Here is a 19,239-nt window from a genome sequence, read left to right on the forward strand (position 1 = left end):
CGTCTCAAAAAAAAAAAAAAAAAAAAAAAAGATGAGGAAAGGAGCTTTTCCTGTAGGAGCCACTGGAGGGAGAGGAGCATGGCCTTCTCCTCTCCCCAGCGTGATGCAGGAGAGCCTATAGGATTCTAGCCTTCCCTGCACCCTAGAAAATGTTTGATCTGCTGAAAACTTGGAATCCTTTGGGGCCTAAGAGCGAATTGGGGAAAGGAATCAGTTTGGGGCGTTGGTCTTCATGTGCTGTTTGATAAGGCTTGTTGTGCTCATCCACTGATATAACAGTGTACTCTGAAAAGGGGGAGTCATCTGGCAAAAATGTCACTTTGCCTACTGTCTTCAAGGCTCCCATTCAACCAGATATTGTGAATTTTTTTTCACACCAACTTGCATAAAAACAACAGCCAGCCATATGCTGTCAGTGAATTAGCAGGTCATCAGACCAGTGCTGAGTCTTGGGGTACTGGCAGAGCTGTGGCTAGAATTCCTGGAGTTCGAGGTGATGGGACTCACCATTTTGGCCAGGGTGCTTTTGGAGATATGTGTCATGAAGGCCACATGTTTGCACCAACAAAAACCTGGCATGGCTGGCACCATAAGTGAGCACAACCTAAAAGTGATATGCCATCTGCTCTGCCCTGGCCACCTTATCTGTTCTGCTCTGCCCTGGCCACCTCAGCTTTATCAGCACTGGTCATGTCTAAAAGTCACTGAATTGAGGAAGTGCCTGAACTTCCATTGGTGGTTGAAGATGAAGGCTACACGAAGACCAAGGAGGCTGTTTTACTTCTTAAGAAACTTAAGGCCTGGAATGATATCAAAAAGGTCTATGCCTATCAGCGAATGGGGGCTGGCAAGGACAAAACAAGAAACTGTCGTCGTATCCAGCACAGAGGACCCTGCATCATCTATAATGAGGAGAATGGTATCATCAAGGCTTTCAGGAACATCCCTGGAATACTCCGTTAAGTGTAAGCAAGCTGAACATTTTGAAACTTGCTCCTGGTGGACATGTGGGATGTTTCTGCATTTGGACTGAAAGTGCTTTCCGGAAGTTAGATGAATTGTACAGCACTTGGCGTAAAGCTGCTTCCCTTAAGAGTAACTACAACCTTCCCATGAGCAAGATGATGAACACAGACCTCAGTCGAATCATGAAAAGCCCAGAGATCCAAAGAGCTCTTCAAGTACCACGTAAAAAGATTCATTGCAGAGTGCGTTTTTTTCATTGAAAAACCTGAGAATCATGTTGAAACTAAACCCATATGCAAAGACCATGTGCCAGAATACCATTCTTCACCAGGCCAGGAATCACAAACTTCAGGTGGATAAGGCAGCGGCAGGACTACAGGCCAAGTCAGATGAGAGGGGGTTGCAGGCAAGAAGCCTGCAGCAGTGAAGAAGGGAGAAAAGCCTATTGGTGTTAAAAAGCAGAAAAAACCTCTGGTAGGAAAAAAGGCTGCCTCTACCAAGAAACCAGCACCTGAAAAGAAGCCAGCAGAAAAGAAACCTATTGCATAAACTCTTAAATGTTTGTTCCATAAACATCAAATCATCTTGTTTTTATTTTTTTAATTATTTTTTATTAAATCATAACTTTAACATCAAATCATTTTGGACAGCTTATTTTGAATAAAGACCTGATCAAAGAGTCAGTGAGAAAAAAAAAAAAATGAGGAAAGGATCTGAATAGATACATTCCTCAAAGTAAAACGTATAGGTGGGTAGAAGAAGTATAAGAAACTTTTCTGAACATCACTAATCATGAGGGAAATGCAAATCAAAACCACAATGAGATAGCACCTCACGCCTGTGAGAATGGCTGCTATCAAAGAGGCAAGGCAAGGCATGGTGGCTTATAATTCCAGCAGTCTGGGAAGCCATGACAGGAGGATCCCTTGACGACAGGAGTTCAAGACCAGGCTGGGTAACATAGACCCCATCTCTACCAAAAATTCAAAACTTGGCCAGATGTGGTAACACACTTATAGTCCTAGCTATTCAAGGAGGCTAAGGCAGGAGGAATGTTTGAGCCCAGGAGTTCAAGGTTGTAGTGGGCAATGATCATGCCATTGCACTCTAGCTTAGTGACAGAGCAAGATGCTATTATACAAAGAAAAAGACAAAATAAGTGTTGGGAAGGATATGGAGAAAAGGGAACCCTTATATACTGTTTGTGGAAATGTATGTTAGTACAGTCATTAGGCAAATCAGTATGGAGGCTCCCCCAAAATTGAAAATAGAACTACCATATGACCCAGCAATCTGCTTCTGGGTATACATTCAAAGGAAATTAAATCAGTATGCCAAGGACATATCTATATTTCCACATTCACTGAAGCATTTTTCACAGTGGCCAAGATATACAGACAACTTAAATGTCCATTGACAGATGCAAGGATAAGGAAAATGTGATGTGTGGCACACGTATAGATGCATGAGGGCTGTCCAGAAAGTATCAGCTATATAATGTGAAAAATGGTGTTAACAATGGCTGGATACTTTTTGGGCAGCCCTCATATATGTTTTGAGAATATTAGCCTTTAAAAAGCAGGAAATCCTGTCATTTCTGTCATTTGTAACATGGATGAACCTGAAGATATTATGCTAAGCAAATAATCCAAATGCAGAAAGGCAAGTACTACATGATCTCACTTATACGTGGGATCTAAAATCCTCAACCTCATAGAAGTGGAGAGGAGAGTGGACATTGCTAGTGGCTGGGGGAGGAGGAAATGGGAAGATCTTGTCAAGGAGTACAGTTTTGGTTATGCAAGTTGACTAAGTTCTGAAGATCTAACACACAGCATCAACTATAGTTAATCGTACTGCATCATATAATTGAAATTTGCTAAGAAGGTAGATTTTAATTGTTCTCATCACAAAAAAAGGGAAAAAAGAAAATGGTATCTATGTTAGGTGATGAGTATATATATGTTAATTATCTTGATTATGTGGTCATTTCACAATGTATGTATATATCAAAATGTCAAGTTATATATCCTAAATATATATGTAATTTTTATTTACCAATTTACTTTAAAGCTGAAAAAATTATATAAGTGACCTGATAACATACAAACTCATCTTAGGTGGAGAGTGGCTGGTCATGACTGGAAAGAATGTGTTAACCAAAAGTAAGACACACCAGGAACTAGAACAATGAGACATGACCAAAAGAAAAGGCGTATGTTATCCTGTGGCTTTTTTTTTTTTTTTTTTTTTTTTTTGTTGTTTTTGGCTGGGGTTGGGTTTGAACCTGCCACCTCTGGCATATGGGGCTGGCGCCCTACTCCTCTGAGCCACAGGTGCCACCCAGTGTATGTTATCCTAAGACAGACTAAAATGTGATAGAATGCAGATGTATTATATTGGTACATACTTTTAAAAGTGTCTATTTACACTTTCTAAACCTGCTTCATTAAAAGGGATGTACTTATTGATAAATGATTTTTAAAGTAATCTCTAAATTCAGAGTGAACTCAATTAAGTTGCCAAAAATGAATGTTGTTCATTTACTGTTTTACAAAATATTCTGAAATTAACTTAAATAAATAAATACAAGAAAATAGCCAGAAGCAATTGCAACATGAATAAACAGTGTAGGAGAGCAGCCCTACTGAGTATTTAAAAGTATTTTAAAACCACAGCAACTCAGAAGTTTAGTACTAAAATGTATTAATATGAAATCAGAATAAATACATAATATGAAATTCTGAAATGAGATCAAACTCAGGAATTTCTTATATTTAAATGATAACAGATCAAATGTGTATGATAAATATTTAATAAGTGGCAGTTGACTAGCCATTTGGGCAATAAAAGTTAATATATTTCTCCCATTTGATCCTTTCTCTCATAAAAAATTCTGTTGGATCAGTAATATGTCTTAAAATATGAAGCCAGAGAGTAATCTGAATTTTAAAATACCAAAGGGTAAAAAGAAGCCAAAGCATACTTATATTCAAACTCTTAACAATAGTCTGTTCTTCGCTTCTATTTTCAAAAGTGGAGTAGTATTCACAAAAGCTAACGCTACTGTTTCTCTACTGCTTTATTTTTTTCTCATTCTCAAAGTTAGATAACCTCAAAACAAACTTGGAAACAAAATAGCCTCTTGAGGTGAAAGTTGCAAAATACCCTCAGAGAGAGTTCAACTCTGGACTCAGATAAACCTGAGTACACATATTTGCTCTGTAGCTATTTGACTGTGGATTGAGAGTAAAGAAAATTTTGTTGCTTGTTGCTGTTATGTGGCACTTTTAATATATTTCTCTATTAAAAGCAAAACAAATTTGAAAGATAAAATCTAAATCCACAGATTTAAAATAGTTATTTTGCATAATATTTTGTTTAGTGCTAGAGTTCATTCACTGATTTATTTAGAAAATATTTATTGGGCATCTACTTCGATTGTGCCAGACACTATTCTAAGGGCTGGAACTAAAGAAGGTGAACAAAAAAAAAAATTTCCTCCTTTTATAGAGTTTACATTGCAGTTGTAGGAGACAAAACAGTAAGTAAATACAAACAAATAAATGTAGGCTATCTCAGACGGTGATGTATGGAAAGGAAATAAATTAAGCAGGATGAGGGAGATTGGGAGTCCCTTGGAGGAGAAGGCCACACTGAGAAGTTGGCAAATGACCCTGAAAGAATTAAGGGAAAGCAGGTGCCTATGTGGGGAAAGAGCAGTCCAGACAGAGGAAACAGCAAATATAAAAGCCTTGAAAAAGCATCACGATTGGTGTTTTAAAAAAAACAGCAAGGAGAGCTGTATAGCTGGTGTGCAACAAGCCAGCTGAAGAGTAATGGATGAGGTGATTGAGATGGGACAGAGAGATGCAGATCACAGAGAATGATCATATAGTCTTTTGCAAGGACTTGTAGCCTTCACTCTGAATGAAATCGGAAGTCGTTGGAAAGTCTTGAGATGAGTAGCAGGGCCACTTTTACTTCTAAAAGTATCTCTTTGACTTCTGAGTTGAGAATAGCCTATGAGAGGCAGTTGTAGAAGCAGAATGACTAATTAGAAGACAATAATCCAGTTTAGAAATAATGGTGACTTGGACCAGAGTGGTTGCAGTGAATAGACAGTGAAATTCATTGGATTCTGAAAACCTCTAAAATGTCTGGATAGTATATATTGATGGGTTGGATGTAGATAGAGTGTCAGAGAAAACAGTGGAATGAGTCAAGGATGACTCCCAAGGCTTAGAACCTTTAACCAAAAGGATGGAGTTATAGTGAAGTGAGGTATATGACAGGAAAACTTTGGGGGGTGGGGGGGACTGAATCAGGAGTTCAATTTTGGTCATTAAGTTCCAACTTCGCTCCTTTTTGTCAACTCATTTTTTTAAGTTATTTTTATGTTCTGGATACAAATTTTTTACTAGATATGTGCTTTGCAAATATGTTTTCCCTATCTGCCTTTTTATTTTCTTATGGGCATGTCTTTTGAAAGAGTTTAAAGAGTTTTAACTTGGACTACCTAATTTATGAGTTTTATAAGTTTTTGCTCTTACATTTGGGAGTGCGATTCATATGGAGTTGATTTTTGTGGCAGGTATAAGGAGGCATTACTTAGAAATAAATAGGTAATAATGTTTTGGTGATACAGAATGATTTTTTTCTTCTTGAGACAGGGTCTCACTCTGTTGCCTACCTAAGCTTTAGTGTGGTATCAGGATCACAGCTCATGACAGCCTCAAACTCCTGGGGTCTTAAGCAATCCCCTGCCTCAGCCTTGCAAGTAGCTAGGACTACAATGTGTGTGCCATCACACCTTGCTATTTTTTTTTTTTTTAAGAGATGGCATCTCACTATGTTGTCCAGGTTGGTCTTGAATTTCTGGTCTCAAGCAAGCCTTCCATCTTGGCCTCCCAGAGTGCAAGGATTAAGGATGTAAGCCACCATGTTCAGCCCAGAACATTTTAGGACATTTTTATAATGATGTCTTAGAGTTTTGTCAGATTTTTTTTTCTTTTTTGTCAGATTTTTTTACTTGCTATTTTACCTATGAGTAAGGTAATAGATTCAACTGAGAAAGGTCTATTTAATTCACTTTACAAACATTGTCATCTGTTATAATTTAATTCGTACATTTATTAGACAAATATTTGAGGAGAGAATGAGCTGAACGTGGTATTTCAGTCTACATTTTAAATGACAGCTGGGTACAGTAACTCAGATCCGTAATCCCAGCACTTAGGGAGGCTAGGAGGAGTGCTTGATGCCAGGAGTTTGAGAACAAACAAAGCAACATAGTGAGACTTTGTATCTACAACAAGTAAAAAAATTAGCAAAGTGCAGTGACTGATGCCAGTAGTCCCAACTCTGTGGAAGGCTAAGACAGGAGGATCTCTTGAACCCAGGTATTGGGGGCTGCAGTGAGCTGTGATCACATCACTGTACTCCAGCTTTGGTGATAAAGTAAGACCCTGTCTCTAAATAAATAAATGAATGACAGATAAACCTTTACTTTAGCATGCTTGTGAGTGATCTTTCTTAATAATTACACTTGAAATGTTAAATAGACATGTTACTTCAGTTTTTTTAAGCTTATAGAATTTTTTATAAATAAAATCTGATTCAAATCAGGATGATTTGAAACATGAAATTATCTTGTCTATTTCAATAAAATAGGGATAGATTTCAATAAAAAAAGAGTATGTTAGATTTTTGATTTTATATGAAAAGACAAATCATTCTACTGATAGCCTTCTGTTTAATTCTGAAATCTGGCTAGCTTTCCTTTAGCTATTTTCAGTCTTTAGACAATGATAAGTCTTTGATAATGTGGCAGTATCTGAGTTAAAGCACACTAAGGTGTGAAACTACTTTTTTGTTTGTATCTTTGAATGAATAGCAGTTAAGAGAAATGATAGTCAGCTGTCCTGTTAAAAAACGTTTTTAAAATGTAATGTCTTTGTTTGTTTGTGAAACAGACAGAAACAGAGTATATTGCTGTGTGGTATAGGCTGGAATGCAGTGGTATCATAGCTTACTGTAACTGTGAACTCCTGGGCTCAAGCAATCCTCCCACCTCAGCCTCCCCAGTAGCTGATACTATGGGCTAGTGCCACTAACTCTAAATAATTTATTATTATTATTATTATTTTTTTGGTAGAAATCATCTCATTATGTTGCTCAGGCTGTTCTCAAACTCCTACGCTCAAGTGATCCTCCTACTTTGGCCACCCAAAGTGCTGAACGACCACACCCAGCCTAATGTCTTTTTTAATCATATACAACTTAATATTTTAGCATCATGTGATCATATTAACAATAGTATTTCATTTGCAGGAGAAGTCTGTGGACTAGCTCAAATGCTCCCTTATATATTTGGTGATTACATGGTCACAAACAACATGGTTAAGCATTGCTAACTTTCATATCTCTAGAATTATCTGATATGATGTAGCAATTGCTTTTTTAAACCAATAGCGCTGGCCAGTTCGTCACATCTTTTTTGTGCTCTTAAAATAGTTAACCTACTTAAAGTTTCTATGAATTAAATATTTGCTAGTATCTCTGTCATTATACAAAGAGTATATGGATTTTTATTCACATGTTGTAGCATGAACATTTTTAGCAAGAAAAAATCTATTAAAAACCAAAAAATTAATTTTTGTATTTTGCCATATCTTAAAAGATTTGTTTTTTCTTAGATGCAGACCAACAACGAAGAGAGAAACTCAAAAAAGAATTAGCACGATGCGAAAAAGAATTCAAATTAACTAAAACTGCAGTGCAAGCCAATTCTAAAAATAATCCCAAGTCATTTTTAAATACCCTACAAAAGGTAAGATAGTATTTTTACTTTTTAAAAGCAAATGTTTCTAAAGTATTTCATTATTGGTGCAATCTGACTTTTTGGTAACATGTTTACTCTAGGTTAGAGTCAGCAAACTTTTCCTGTAAAGAGCCAGTTAATGTTTTAAAAGGCTTTTGAGGCCATACAGTTTTTATCACAACTGCCCACCACTGGAAAGCAGCCACAGGCAATACATAAATGAATGGATATTCCTGTGTTCCACTAAAACTTTAATTAACTGAAAAAGACAAAAAGTCGAATTTATTGTGCAGGATATGCTTTGCTGACCCTGGATAGAGGTTTTTTTGTGATAACCTTTAACATCTGGTTAAAGAAAGTTAAAAGTTCTAGTGCCAGTTTGCAAAGACAGGTTTTTTTCCCCTTTCTCATTAATGAATGTTAATTTTATCAAATTCTTTTTTGCATGTCTTAGAATGATGATGTAATTTTTCTCTTTTTTTTTTTTTTTTTTTTTTTTTTGAGACAGAGTCTCAATTTGTCACCCTGGGTAAAATGTCCTGGCATCATAGTTCACTGCAACCTCAAACCTTGGGTTCAAGAGATCCTCTTGCTTCAGCCTTCAAGTAGCTAGAAGAACAGTCATGTGCCATTATGCCTGACTTGTTTTTTCTATTTTTTAGTAGAGAAGGGATCTCACTCTTTCTCAGGCTAGTCTTTAATTCCTGAGCTCAGGCAATCCACCTGTCTCAGCCTCCCAGACTACTAGGATTACAAGTGTGAGCCACCACTCCCAGCCATGATAACCATTTCTTAAAATTTGTGAATACTTTTTTTATGTCCCAGGAGATCGACGATTTTTTTATAATTTACTTTGTCATTATGTGTTTGTAAATAAGTTTAATTCTATAGTTGTAAGCAGTGTTTAATGTATAGTATATTCATTATATTAAACTTTGTATCTTCTAGATGTTCACATCTTATTCTTTTGGTCTGACTGATCTATCAGTTGTTGAAAGAAATCTTCCACATAATTATGTATTTATGTTTCTCCTTGTGATACTGTCAATTTTTGAGTTATATATTTTGAGCCTATATTATTACATATGTAAAGATTTTAGATTGTATTTTCTTAGTGAATCAAACCTATTGTCACTGTGCTTTGAATTTCTTTAATACTTTTTATATTAATGTATTTTCTGAAAGTGATATAATTAAACCAGCTTTCTTTTGACTACTATTTACCTGATGCATCTTTTCCCATATTTTAATCTTAATTTGTTAGGTGAGTCAGATTATTTAATCTGTAATTTTTGTCTTTTAAATGCAGCATTTAATATGTTTTTATTTCTGCCTTCTTGCTTTGTACTTTCCATTTGACTCACTCTGGTAGGCAGAATTCTAAAGATGACCGCTCACAATGACTGACCCTCATAAACAATCTGCTCCTCTTGAGTCATGGGTGGGACATGCTTCTACAAGTCCCACCCGTCTACAGTAGACTATGGCAAAAATGATGGGGTATCTCTTCCATGATTCTGTTACATGGGAGAGGTGCAGAGATTTTCCTTCTGCTGATTAAGGTTTCTGTTCCTTAAAAGAGAACAGGAAGATGAGTCTGGGGGGAATTATGGCAATGGCAGATATTCCTCTCCCCAGCCGCACTGTTGGGGGGTGGGGGGGGGAGAAAAGCATTCACCATTCTCTCTGCTCTTCCCTGCAAGTTCCTGGTGGGTTTCTTGAAGGAAAACCCTGCAAAAAGGTACAAATTCCCTAAACCTCAGGGCCAGCACACACTCATACTAGTAGTCCACACTCAGTCTTTAGCAAATTAACAAAAATTTGTAATATAATCTTTTCAGTCTGTATGTAGGGTGACCAGACGTCCCACTTTTCAACAATTTGTCCTGTGTCCCTTGGCGTTTTTAAAAAGTCCCCATTTTTGGAAAGAATGCACAAACGGGCGGGAGAACAGGAAGGGAATATATGGTTTTCGGCCGCCAGGTGGCTATTTCGCCAGAATATGAGTTTCATATTATTTTTGTTAATTTTATAATGTTAAACTGTAATAATAACAAATAATTATTGAGAAGTGATTATCGAGAACTGCTTATCAAAGTTTGCATTGTTGTCAGGCCCTGCCCTGTCCCATCCCCACCACCACTCCACCACCCCTGCCATGTTGTCCTGCTTTACAAATGTTAAAATCTGGTCACGCTATCTGTATGGCGATCTATGGCATCTGTCCCAAGTAAGCAATGCTTGTTTTCTGCAGGTGCCTATCTCTCTCCAAATTCCAGGTTAGTTTGCTCTGTGACCTCATTTCTCTCTTAGTTCAAAAAAATAATAATTAATGTACAGTTAGTTTAGCTTTTTTTTCTTCATGGAATGGTGAGCACTGTGCTTTTTTCATCTCTCTCAGCTGAAACTGGAAGTTTGTTTTATTTTTATATACGATGTCCTCTTATTTTGAACTTTTTAATTTTGAAGACCTTATCATTGGCAAAAATAATAATGAACACACATGTTCTCATCACCCAGGTATAACAATGATTAGTTCATAGCCAGTCTTATTTCGTCTATATCCTAGTCACTACCCCCATCTCAGATTATTTTGATGGAAATCCCAGATGCCATATCATTCTTTTAGTAAGTATTTGAATATATATCTAAAAGATTTTTGACTGAATAAAATGGCTTATACCCATAATACCAGCACTTTGGGGGAACCAGACAGGAGGATCACTTGAGGCCAGGAATTTGAGACCAGCCTTGGGCAACATAGACCCTATTTATAAAAAAAAGAAAAATATATCCAGATGTGATGGCACACACTTGTAGTCCCAGCTATGTGGAAGACTGAAGCCCCAGGATTGCTTGAGCTCAGGGAGTTCAAGGTTACAGTGATCTTTGATTGTACCACTGCCCTCCAGCCTACGTAACAGAAAAAAAAAGACTTTTTAAAACTATAACTACAATACCATTATGCCTTAAACATTAATAATAATTTTTTAAAACCTCAAATATCAAATGTTCATATTTTCCCAGCATGTCATTTTTTTTTAGTTTGTTAGAATTTAGATCTTAATAACTTCAATTGCTAATTTTCTTTTAACCTGTAGCTTTCTTCTCACCTCCACCTTTTAATTTCCCTACAATTTTTGTACAGGAGAAGAAAAACCTGAGCCATTTGTCTTGGCTTAAGATTTTTGTGGACCATCTGGTAATGCAAATTTAGGCTACAAACTTAAGCGTTGACAACTTATGATTTCAGCTTCTCAAAGGCCAACAGTCTCCTTTCACTCAGTGCCGAGCTTTAAGATGGGCAACTTTGTCCTTGCAAGTCATCTAGTTGAAGAGTAGCCATTGAAAGAATCCCAGAGTTTTGGGCAGTACCTGTGGCTCAGTGAGGAGGGCACCAGCCCCATACGTGGAGGGTGGTGGGTTCGAACCCAGCCCTAGCCAAACTGCAACAAAAAAATAGCTGCGTGCTGTGGTGGGCACCTGTAGTCCTAGCTACTTGGGAGGCTGAGGCAAGAGAATTGCCTAAGCCCAAGAGCTGGAGGTTGCTGTGAGCTGTGATGCCATAGCACTCTACCGAGGGTGACAAACTGAGACTCTGTCTCTAAAAAAAATAAAGAATCCCAGATTCTTAAGCACTATTTCTTAGAGCTTTGTTTTCAGCCCTGATCACCCACGATATGGTTAAACAAAACAAAAACCAATCTGTGGCCTATTTGGCAAAAGCCAATTTCACTACTTGGCTTCCAGATATGAAGTGATTTTTAGCTCTTTCTATTGCAATGAAGTGGGGAAAGACTAAGCATTTGTAGTGTAATAACTGAATCTGGATTTTTTTTTTCTTGAGAAATGTCGGGGAGTGATAGGCCAGCTTTTAGGTGGGAAATTATGTCATCATACGGATACTTTACAAAGACTACCCTGGCAGCTGTGGAAGACAGACCCTAATTAAATGTCAGTTGTAGTAATCAGGGAAGAGAGATTAAGACCTGATCTAAAAGGAGGGAGCACAAGGAATGCATTTAAGAGATACTTAGAAAGTAGCATCCCCAGAACTGGGTGACTGATACAGTAATGTAAAGAGCAAGAGGCTCTTAAAGACAGTCCCAGGTTTCTGGCTGGGCAACTGGGAACAGGATGATCTGTCATTCACTGAAATAATGATAACAGGACAAAATGCAGGTTTTCTGTGGGGTGGGAGTAACATATGAATGTACCTGTTTGGACATATTTGATTTGAAGTGCCTTTGGAACTTCTTTTTTTTTTTTGACACAGAACCTCAAGCTGCAGCCCTGGGTAGAGTGCTGTAGCATCACAGCTCATGGCAACCTCCAACTCCTAGGCTCAATTTAATGCCACAATATTTATTTGCTTTGAATAATTTTCTTTGTATTTGGGGTAAGGTTAGACTGCAACGGGAAAGGATTGGAATGATTTGACCTATTTTAGGTAGTAGTCACAATATCCAGTTATCTGTAGTTTCTTTCTTTTCTTTTTTTCGTGAGGCAGTCTCACTCCATGCCTTGAGTAGTGTGCCGTGGCATCATAGTTCATAGCAATTTCAAACTCTTGGGCTCAAGAGATCTTCTTACTTCAGTCTCCCAAGTAACTGGGACTACAGGCATGTACCACTGAGGCTGGCTAGGGTCTTTCTTTTTTCTTTCTTTTTTTTTTTTTTTTGTCTCTATTTTTAGTAGAGACAGGGTCTCCCTCTTGCTCAGGCTGGTCTCAAACTCCTGAGCTCAAGTGATTCACCTGCCTAGTCCTCCTAGAGTGCTAGGATTACAGGTGTGAGCCAACCAGGCTCAGTCTGCAATGTCTTTACTAAAATAAATCAGTACTTTAGACTGACTTATTCTTTACCTGGAAGAGAGTTAAAAATCAGTTTGTTTCCCCATGATGTAAAAATCTATAATTAGATTATGTCCAAATGAATTTTAAATATTAGATAATATGATGAAGTGCTAAAGAGCATAGGCTTGGCCTAGGCTTGAATCCATGAAACCCTGGACCTCAGCTTTTTGTCTATAAAATAGGCATAATAGTTGTGCCACCACCCAGAAGTTGAAATGAGGGTTAAATGAGTTATAAATAATTAAAACGCAGGTTATGCATAGTAAGTACTCCATACATATTAGTAGCAGAAATAGTAAGTTATTATTATTCTTGTTTTTCTTTTATTTTTCTTTTATTTTATTTATGTACTTATTTTTGAGACAGAGTCTCACTTTGTTACCCTCAGTAGGAGTGCTATGGCGTCCACAGCTCACAGCAACCTCAAACTCTTGGGCTTAAGTGATCCTCTTGCCTCAGCCTCTGGAGTAGCTGTGACTACAGGCACCCACCATAACACCTGGCTATTTTTAGAGATGGGATCTGGTTCAGGCTCAGGCTGGTCTCAAACCCATGAGCTCAGGCTATCCACCTGCCTCAGCCTCCCAGAGTGCTGGGATTACAGGCGTGAGCGATTATTCTTCTTTTATTCTAGTCAGTGTCAAGAGCAGTATCTTGCACATGGGAAACACTCGGATTGTCTCTTACTCCACTTGCTCATCTTTTTTTCCCCCATGAGTTTGTAGGGCAGGAAATGATTGACTAAATCCTAGCCATTTCCACCTCAACTTCTGTTACTTCCAGGTAGCTTCCTCCCACCCATCATGATGAAAGGGCATCAGAGTTTTGTAAAGGATAGTCTAATGTCTACAAAGGCTGAGACTGTGGGTAAAACTTCTTAGGCATCTTCAGTCTGTAAAAAAATAAAATATTATTTATCTTTTTAGACTTCACAGGTAGCCTATAAAAATGAGTTTCCTGACGTTAAAACAAAAAGAAATGGAACAGATCAAAACATCTCCCTTTGCAAAGACTTACTCCCCCCACCCCATTCCCATAAAGTGGAGAAAATATATGAAATTTATATGGAATAAGTATTTCTTAAATTTCTTTATTAATTAATTTTTTTTTAGCGACAGAGTCTCACTTTGTCATCCTTGGTACAGTGCCATGGTATCATAGCTTACAACAACCTCAAACTCACTTGGTCTCAAGCAATTCTCTTCCCTCAGCCTCCCTAGTAGCTGGGACTATAGGTCCCTGCCACAACGCCTGGCTATTTTTTTGTTGTTGTTGTTGTTGATTTACCAGGCCCAGGCTGGGTTCTAACCCACCAGCGCTGGTGAAACCACTGAGCTATGGACACGGAGCCTTCTTATTTATATTTAAATTATTAATTACGTAAATTGAGACTCCATAATTTACATAATAAAACTCCTTTCATTATAAGGAAAGTTCCTTTTCGTTACAAAGCATTGACATCACAGATGCACAGCAAAGCCTTTGACCAGATGGCAAGGTCAGAATTATGCCACAAACAATGGTTGAGAAGGGTAATGGTCTTCACAATTAGTGTGGAAGCTTTCAGACAAAACTGAGATCTACCAGTAGATCTTAACATACAAGTCTTATGACCCCAAACACAGGTATTTTTTTTTAGTTTCAGAAAGGAAAATGATTGCTATTGCTTATATTTAGAGTTATATTTTGATATCTTAATCTAAATACTTGCATAGAATTCATATAAAATTCTAACGTCTTCAGCAACATTTTTAATTAATTTCATAATTTTTAATGTATAATCTGGATATCTCCAATTTTATGAATTTGCAATGTAATTGATGCTTATCAAATCAAATGTTCTTAGCCCTCAGGGGAACCACAAAACGAGCGTGAAGTGTTATTAGAAGAAGTGCATGGATTTCAGTCCTTTGCAAAGTCGCTAGTACCTTCTTCAGAGAGACTAAATTTACCTAAATCTGATAAACTCTTCGTGAATGGTACTGAGAAGAACTCCAGTTCCTCCCTGTCCAGTATGGATTATATAGCCTCTGGGCCCAGGAAACCCTGTTCTGGAATTCCATGTGGCAGAAGGCCCAGGAGCGCATTCCCAAATTCCCACCGGTTTCAGTTAGTCATTTCAAAAGCACCCAGTGGAGATCTTTTGGATAAACATTCTGAACTCTTCTCTAACAAACAATTGCCATTCACTCCCCGCACTTTAAAAACAGAAGCAAAATCTTTCCTGTCACAGTATCGATATTATACACCTGCCAAAAGAAAAAAGGATTTTACAGATCAACGGATAGAAGCTGAAACCCAGACTGAATTAAGCAGGTATGGTACATCAGCAACCAATAGTAAATCCTTCAGGAAACTAAATGAATATAAATCAGTTCATATTCCTTGCTTTCTATTGAGTAGCTTATATGCCAGACTTGATAGTACCCTTTTAACTGGAATGAGATTAATGTGATTTGTCCTTTTCTGTGTGTCCCCAGACTTTCAGAGTAATTGTTGAAAAATAAATAGCTATTAAACTTTTCAAGCTTCTTGTAAATATAAATTTTACATATTTTATTGTTTCAAACATGGTTCTAGAACTTCATATGTTTTTAAATATACTTTCAGAGAATTCTTAAAATATGTCACCAGATAGCATTTGTGTAAATAAGCATATTGATTTATGTTAAAAGTAGCAAAACACTGGCTATAGAAGGGAAGAAAACCAATCCTTGATCTACTTACCCTTCCCTGCGATGTTTATGCAGTCTGGTATCGCAACAACTGCCCAAGAATAAATTAAATAATTGAGATACTTTCTGGAAATTAAATGTCATTTAATTAGAAGCTTTCAAATGTAGTAATGTCTAGCATACCCTGAATATTCAGCCACTCTCGAAAAGTACTGAGAGTTAGCAGATTTGTAATTATGTTTGTCTTTTCTAGTGTTGCATAAACAAATGATTTATCTGATATTAAGGTTTTAGTTATTCTAAAAAGTAAAACTAGTTTAAGGCTAGTATTATTTGTGGGGGGGGGCATGCATAAGAAACATATAATCTCAGCTGAGTTTGCATACATTTAATCCAAGACCTAAGGAATTGAATCTATAATATAACTTCCCAAGTGGGGAAGTAGATTATATCATCATATCCTTTATGATTATATTAATGAATGTTTTAGAGATAATAATTTCTAACTGTTCCATTCTGTCTGAGGTCTAGTCATTGTTCTAGAAAGGAAAAAGAAACATGTAGTCCAGACCATACCTATTTTCTGGTTATATAATAAGAAGTTATGAGGGGAGGATCGGGCATGATGGCTCACACCTGCAATCCCAAGCACTCTGGGAGGCCAAGGTCGGAAGATCTCTTGAGCTCAGAAGTTTGAGACCAACCTAAGCAAGAATAAGATCCCATCTCTACTAAAAATAAAGAAAAATTATCCAGGTGTTGTGGCATGCATTATAGTCCCAGCTACTTGTGAGGCTGAAGTAGGATCACTTGAGCTCAGGAGTTTGAGGTTGCTATAAGCCAGGCTGATGCCATGGCACTCTACCCAGAGCAACAGAGCAAGACTTTGTATCAAAAAAAAAAAAAAAAAAAAAGTTATGTATTTTATAAGAATAAATGGATCTCATTCTTTTACGTTTGAGTTTATTTTTTCTAGCCAGTATAGCTTGTTATCACAGTGTTTATATTTTAAAGGATTAGTAATAATTTCTTTTAAAATATTGCAGCTTTAATTCTGATTTTGGGACAGCTGAGAATAAGAACTTGACAGATTCTGAAGTGAACATAAAGCAGGTAATACATATGAAATCTTTTGTGTTGCCACATTTGAATTACAGGTACTTTAATGTAAATAGAATATGTACAGCCGTTTGGACTGTAAAGAATAATCTCTTGGTAGCACGTGTACATACTATAGCCAATATACAGAAGGTTTATCATTTACATATGGTTATAGCTTTCTCTGGATGGCGAGGCAGATCCTGACAAATCTGAAAGATCATTTATTGTTAGCATTTTTTTCTAAATGGTTGTCTGGCTGGACAGATAGATGGATGAATAAAATACCTAAAGCATTGTTTTCAAAAGTTGTGGCTGTGGGTTACTAAAGGAGCCAGCAAAATTATACAGAGGTTATTTGAGTTTTTATGCTTTATTCATTTTTTTAAACAATTGCCACAGACTGTATTATTGGAGATTATGCATTTAAAGAATACATGGATATTATTCTCTTATGTTTGCCTTTTTCTATACCATAAAGCTTCTTTACTATAGTGTTTATATTTTGAATGCTTAGCAGTCATTTTATTTAAAATATTACAGCTTTAGGGGATGGATGATGGGAAGTTGCTTGGTGGTCATAGCGTGCATTGCTTCATGGAGAGTGCACCGAGGCCCTGACTTCACCATAGTGTAGTGTATCAGTATAGCAAAATTGCACTTGTACCCCATGAATACGTACAAATAAAAAATAAATGAGAAAAACTTTTTAATATTAACAGCTTTAAGTTTGATTTAGGGACAAACTGATTTATTTTATTTTTGGAGTATCAATCCTATACTTGTGTCCCAACTTAAATTTACTGTTTATAAAAATGATTTGTCTATTAAAATGTCATGGATTTGGCTTGGCGCCTATAGCTCAGCTTCTAGGGCACCAGCCACACACACCAGACCTGGCAGGTTCAAATCTAGCCCGGGCCTGCCAAATAACAATGATACCAACCAAAAAATAGCCAGGTGTTGTGGCGGGTGCCTGTAGTCCCAACTACTTGGAAGGCTGAGGCAAGAGAATCACTTAAGCCCAAGAGTTAGAGGTTGCCACAGCACTCTACCAAGGGCAACAGCTTGAGACTCTATCTCAAAAAAAAAAAAAAAAAAAAGTCATAGATTCAGGAAGACAAGGATAAAATAAAATCACACTCAGTTTCCCATTTCTCTTTTGAAAATGGGTGAAAGGTGCCAACTGAAGATTCGCCAAGTTCATAAATTTGGAAAGGAGACCTTTAATTTTTTTATAAAGGGTTATAGCCTTTAGGCTGGCCACTGTGACAGGCTTGGAAGTGGGAAGTCTCTGGTGAAGACCAAAAGTAACTACTTCAAGGCAGGGAAGCGGTAAGATAGGAATTTAGGGGAAATTGGTCAAATTGCTAAGTGTACATATTTAATAGGTTGTAAGAGGAGCTATGAGTATTTGCAAAGGGGGTGCACACATGTGTAGTAAGCAAACATGCATATTACATATGTCTCATGTTCACTTTGGAGTGGAGACTTAACATTTAAATACTTTAAACATAGGCTTTAAGTGTCAAAAGGTAAAATGAGTTTACAGAGGTATCCTCTGTAAACCAGCCAGAACCAGTCCGTGGTTGGTGGTCTCTTATCAAGAACAAAAGTTAGTCAGATATTGTATAAATCAGCAGTGGAACAGGTGTTTCTAAACAGCTAGATTTTTTTTTTAACTGTTAGGAAAGAAAGTTAGTTGATAGTGGTTAGCGAGGGAGGGACTGTCATGAGGCATATCTAACCCCCCATCTTCTTATGGCCAAAAATTCAGTTTTTAAGGTTTCTCGGGAATCTCCTTGGCCAAGAAGGAGTCTGTTCAGTTGGTTAGGGGGCTTAGGATTTTATTTTTCTTTCTCAAGGGTAGTATGTTTTCTTCTCAGTCTTTAATAGCTGTTTGACATAGGGCCCTGTCACTGAAGGCCCAAGGACAAATCACTTATCCTCTGAGAGCTGAATTTCTGTACTTAATTTGCAGGATTTGGGGAGAAGTAAATGATGCAGGTAGTGCCTAGCCTGGTAAGGGCTTGATCAATGAAGACTATTACTGACTTGACGTTTATGAAGAGAACACTTTAGATAACTCTGTAAACTGAAGCAGAAGCCCATCTTTATTACATCATACTTCAAATGTTTATCAATAACCTTGAAAGCAAATTATTGCTTCTCCATTCTCCACCATCAGTGTCGCTGGAAATTGGCTCAAGAAAGCTAGGAGAGCAATAGGGTCATATTGTAATAGAATATTTAAAACTGTAAATCTCTATATAAAAATTAGTATTATAAAGATAAATCTGGGCCAGGTGTGGTGGTTCATGCCTATAATCCTAGCATTCTGGGAGGCTGAGGCAGATGGATTGCCTGATCTCACAGGTTCAAGACCAGCCTGAGCAATAATGAGACCCCATCTCTAAAAATAACCAAGTGCTGTGGTAAGCACCTGTAGTCCTGGTTACTCAGGAGGCTGAGGCAAGAGAATCACTTGAGCCCAAGAATTTGAGGTTGCTGTGAGCTATGATACCACAGCATTCTACCAAGGGTGACAAAATGAGACTGTCATCTCAAAATAAAAATAAATAAATAAAGATAAAATCTAACGATGTGGACTCGGCACCCGTAGCACAGTGGTTACAGTGCCAGCCACATACACCAAGGCTGGCACAGGTTCAAACCCGGCGTGGGCCAGCAACAATAACAAAAAATACCCAGGCGTTGTGGCAGGCATCTGTAGTCCCAGCTACTTGGGAGGCTGAGGCAAGAGAGTCCATTAAGCCCAAGAGTTTGAGGTTGCTATGAGCTGTGACAGCACAGCACTCTAC

General features: G+C 37.5%; 1 protein-coding gene across 4 annotated transcripts in view; it reads left to right on the plus strand.

Moving 5' to 3' along the window:
- SPATA7 (spermatogenesis associated 7) overlaps positions 1-19,239 on the plus strand; it is a 42,859-nt gene that overhangs the window by 16,436 nt on the left and 7,184 nt on the right. For all 4 annotated transcript variants that reach the window (XM_003786967.3, XM_023511576.1, XM_023511574.1 and 1 more), the window contains 3 exons: positions 7,665-7,798; positions 14,491-14,960; positions 16,366-16,432. In XM_003786967.3, coding sequence (XP_003787015.1) covers positions 7,665-7,798; positions 14,491-14,960; positions 16,366-16,432 — 671 coding nt within the window. The remainder of the gene's footprint in view (positions 1-7,664; positions 7,799-14,490; positions 14,961-16,365; positions 16,433-19,239) is intronic.

This window comes from Otolemur garnettii, unplaced genomic scaffold (assembly GCF_000181295.1).
Source record: "Otolemur garnettii isolate 467f Iridium unplaced genomic scaffold, OtoGar3 scaffold00020, whole genome shotgun sequence".
In the NCBI taxonomy this organism is placed as follows: domain Eukaryota; kingdom Metazoa; phylum Chordata; class Mammalia; order Primates; family Galagidae; genus Otolemur; species Otolemur garnettii.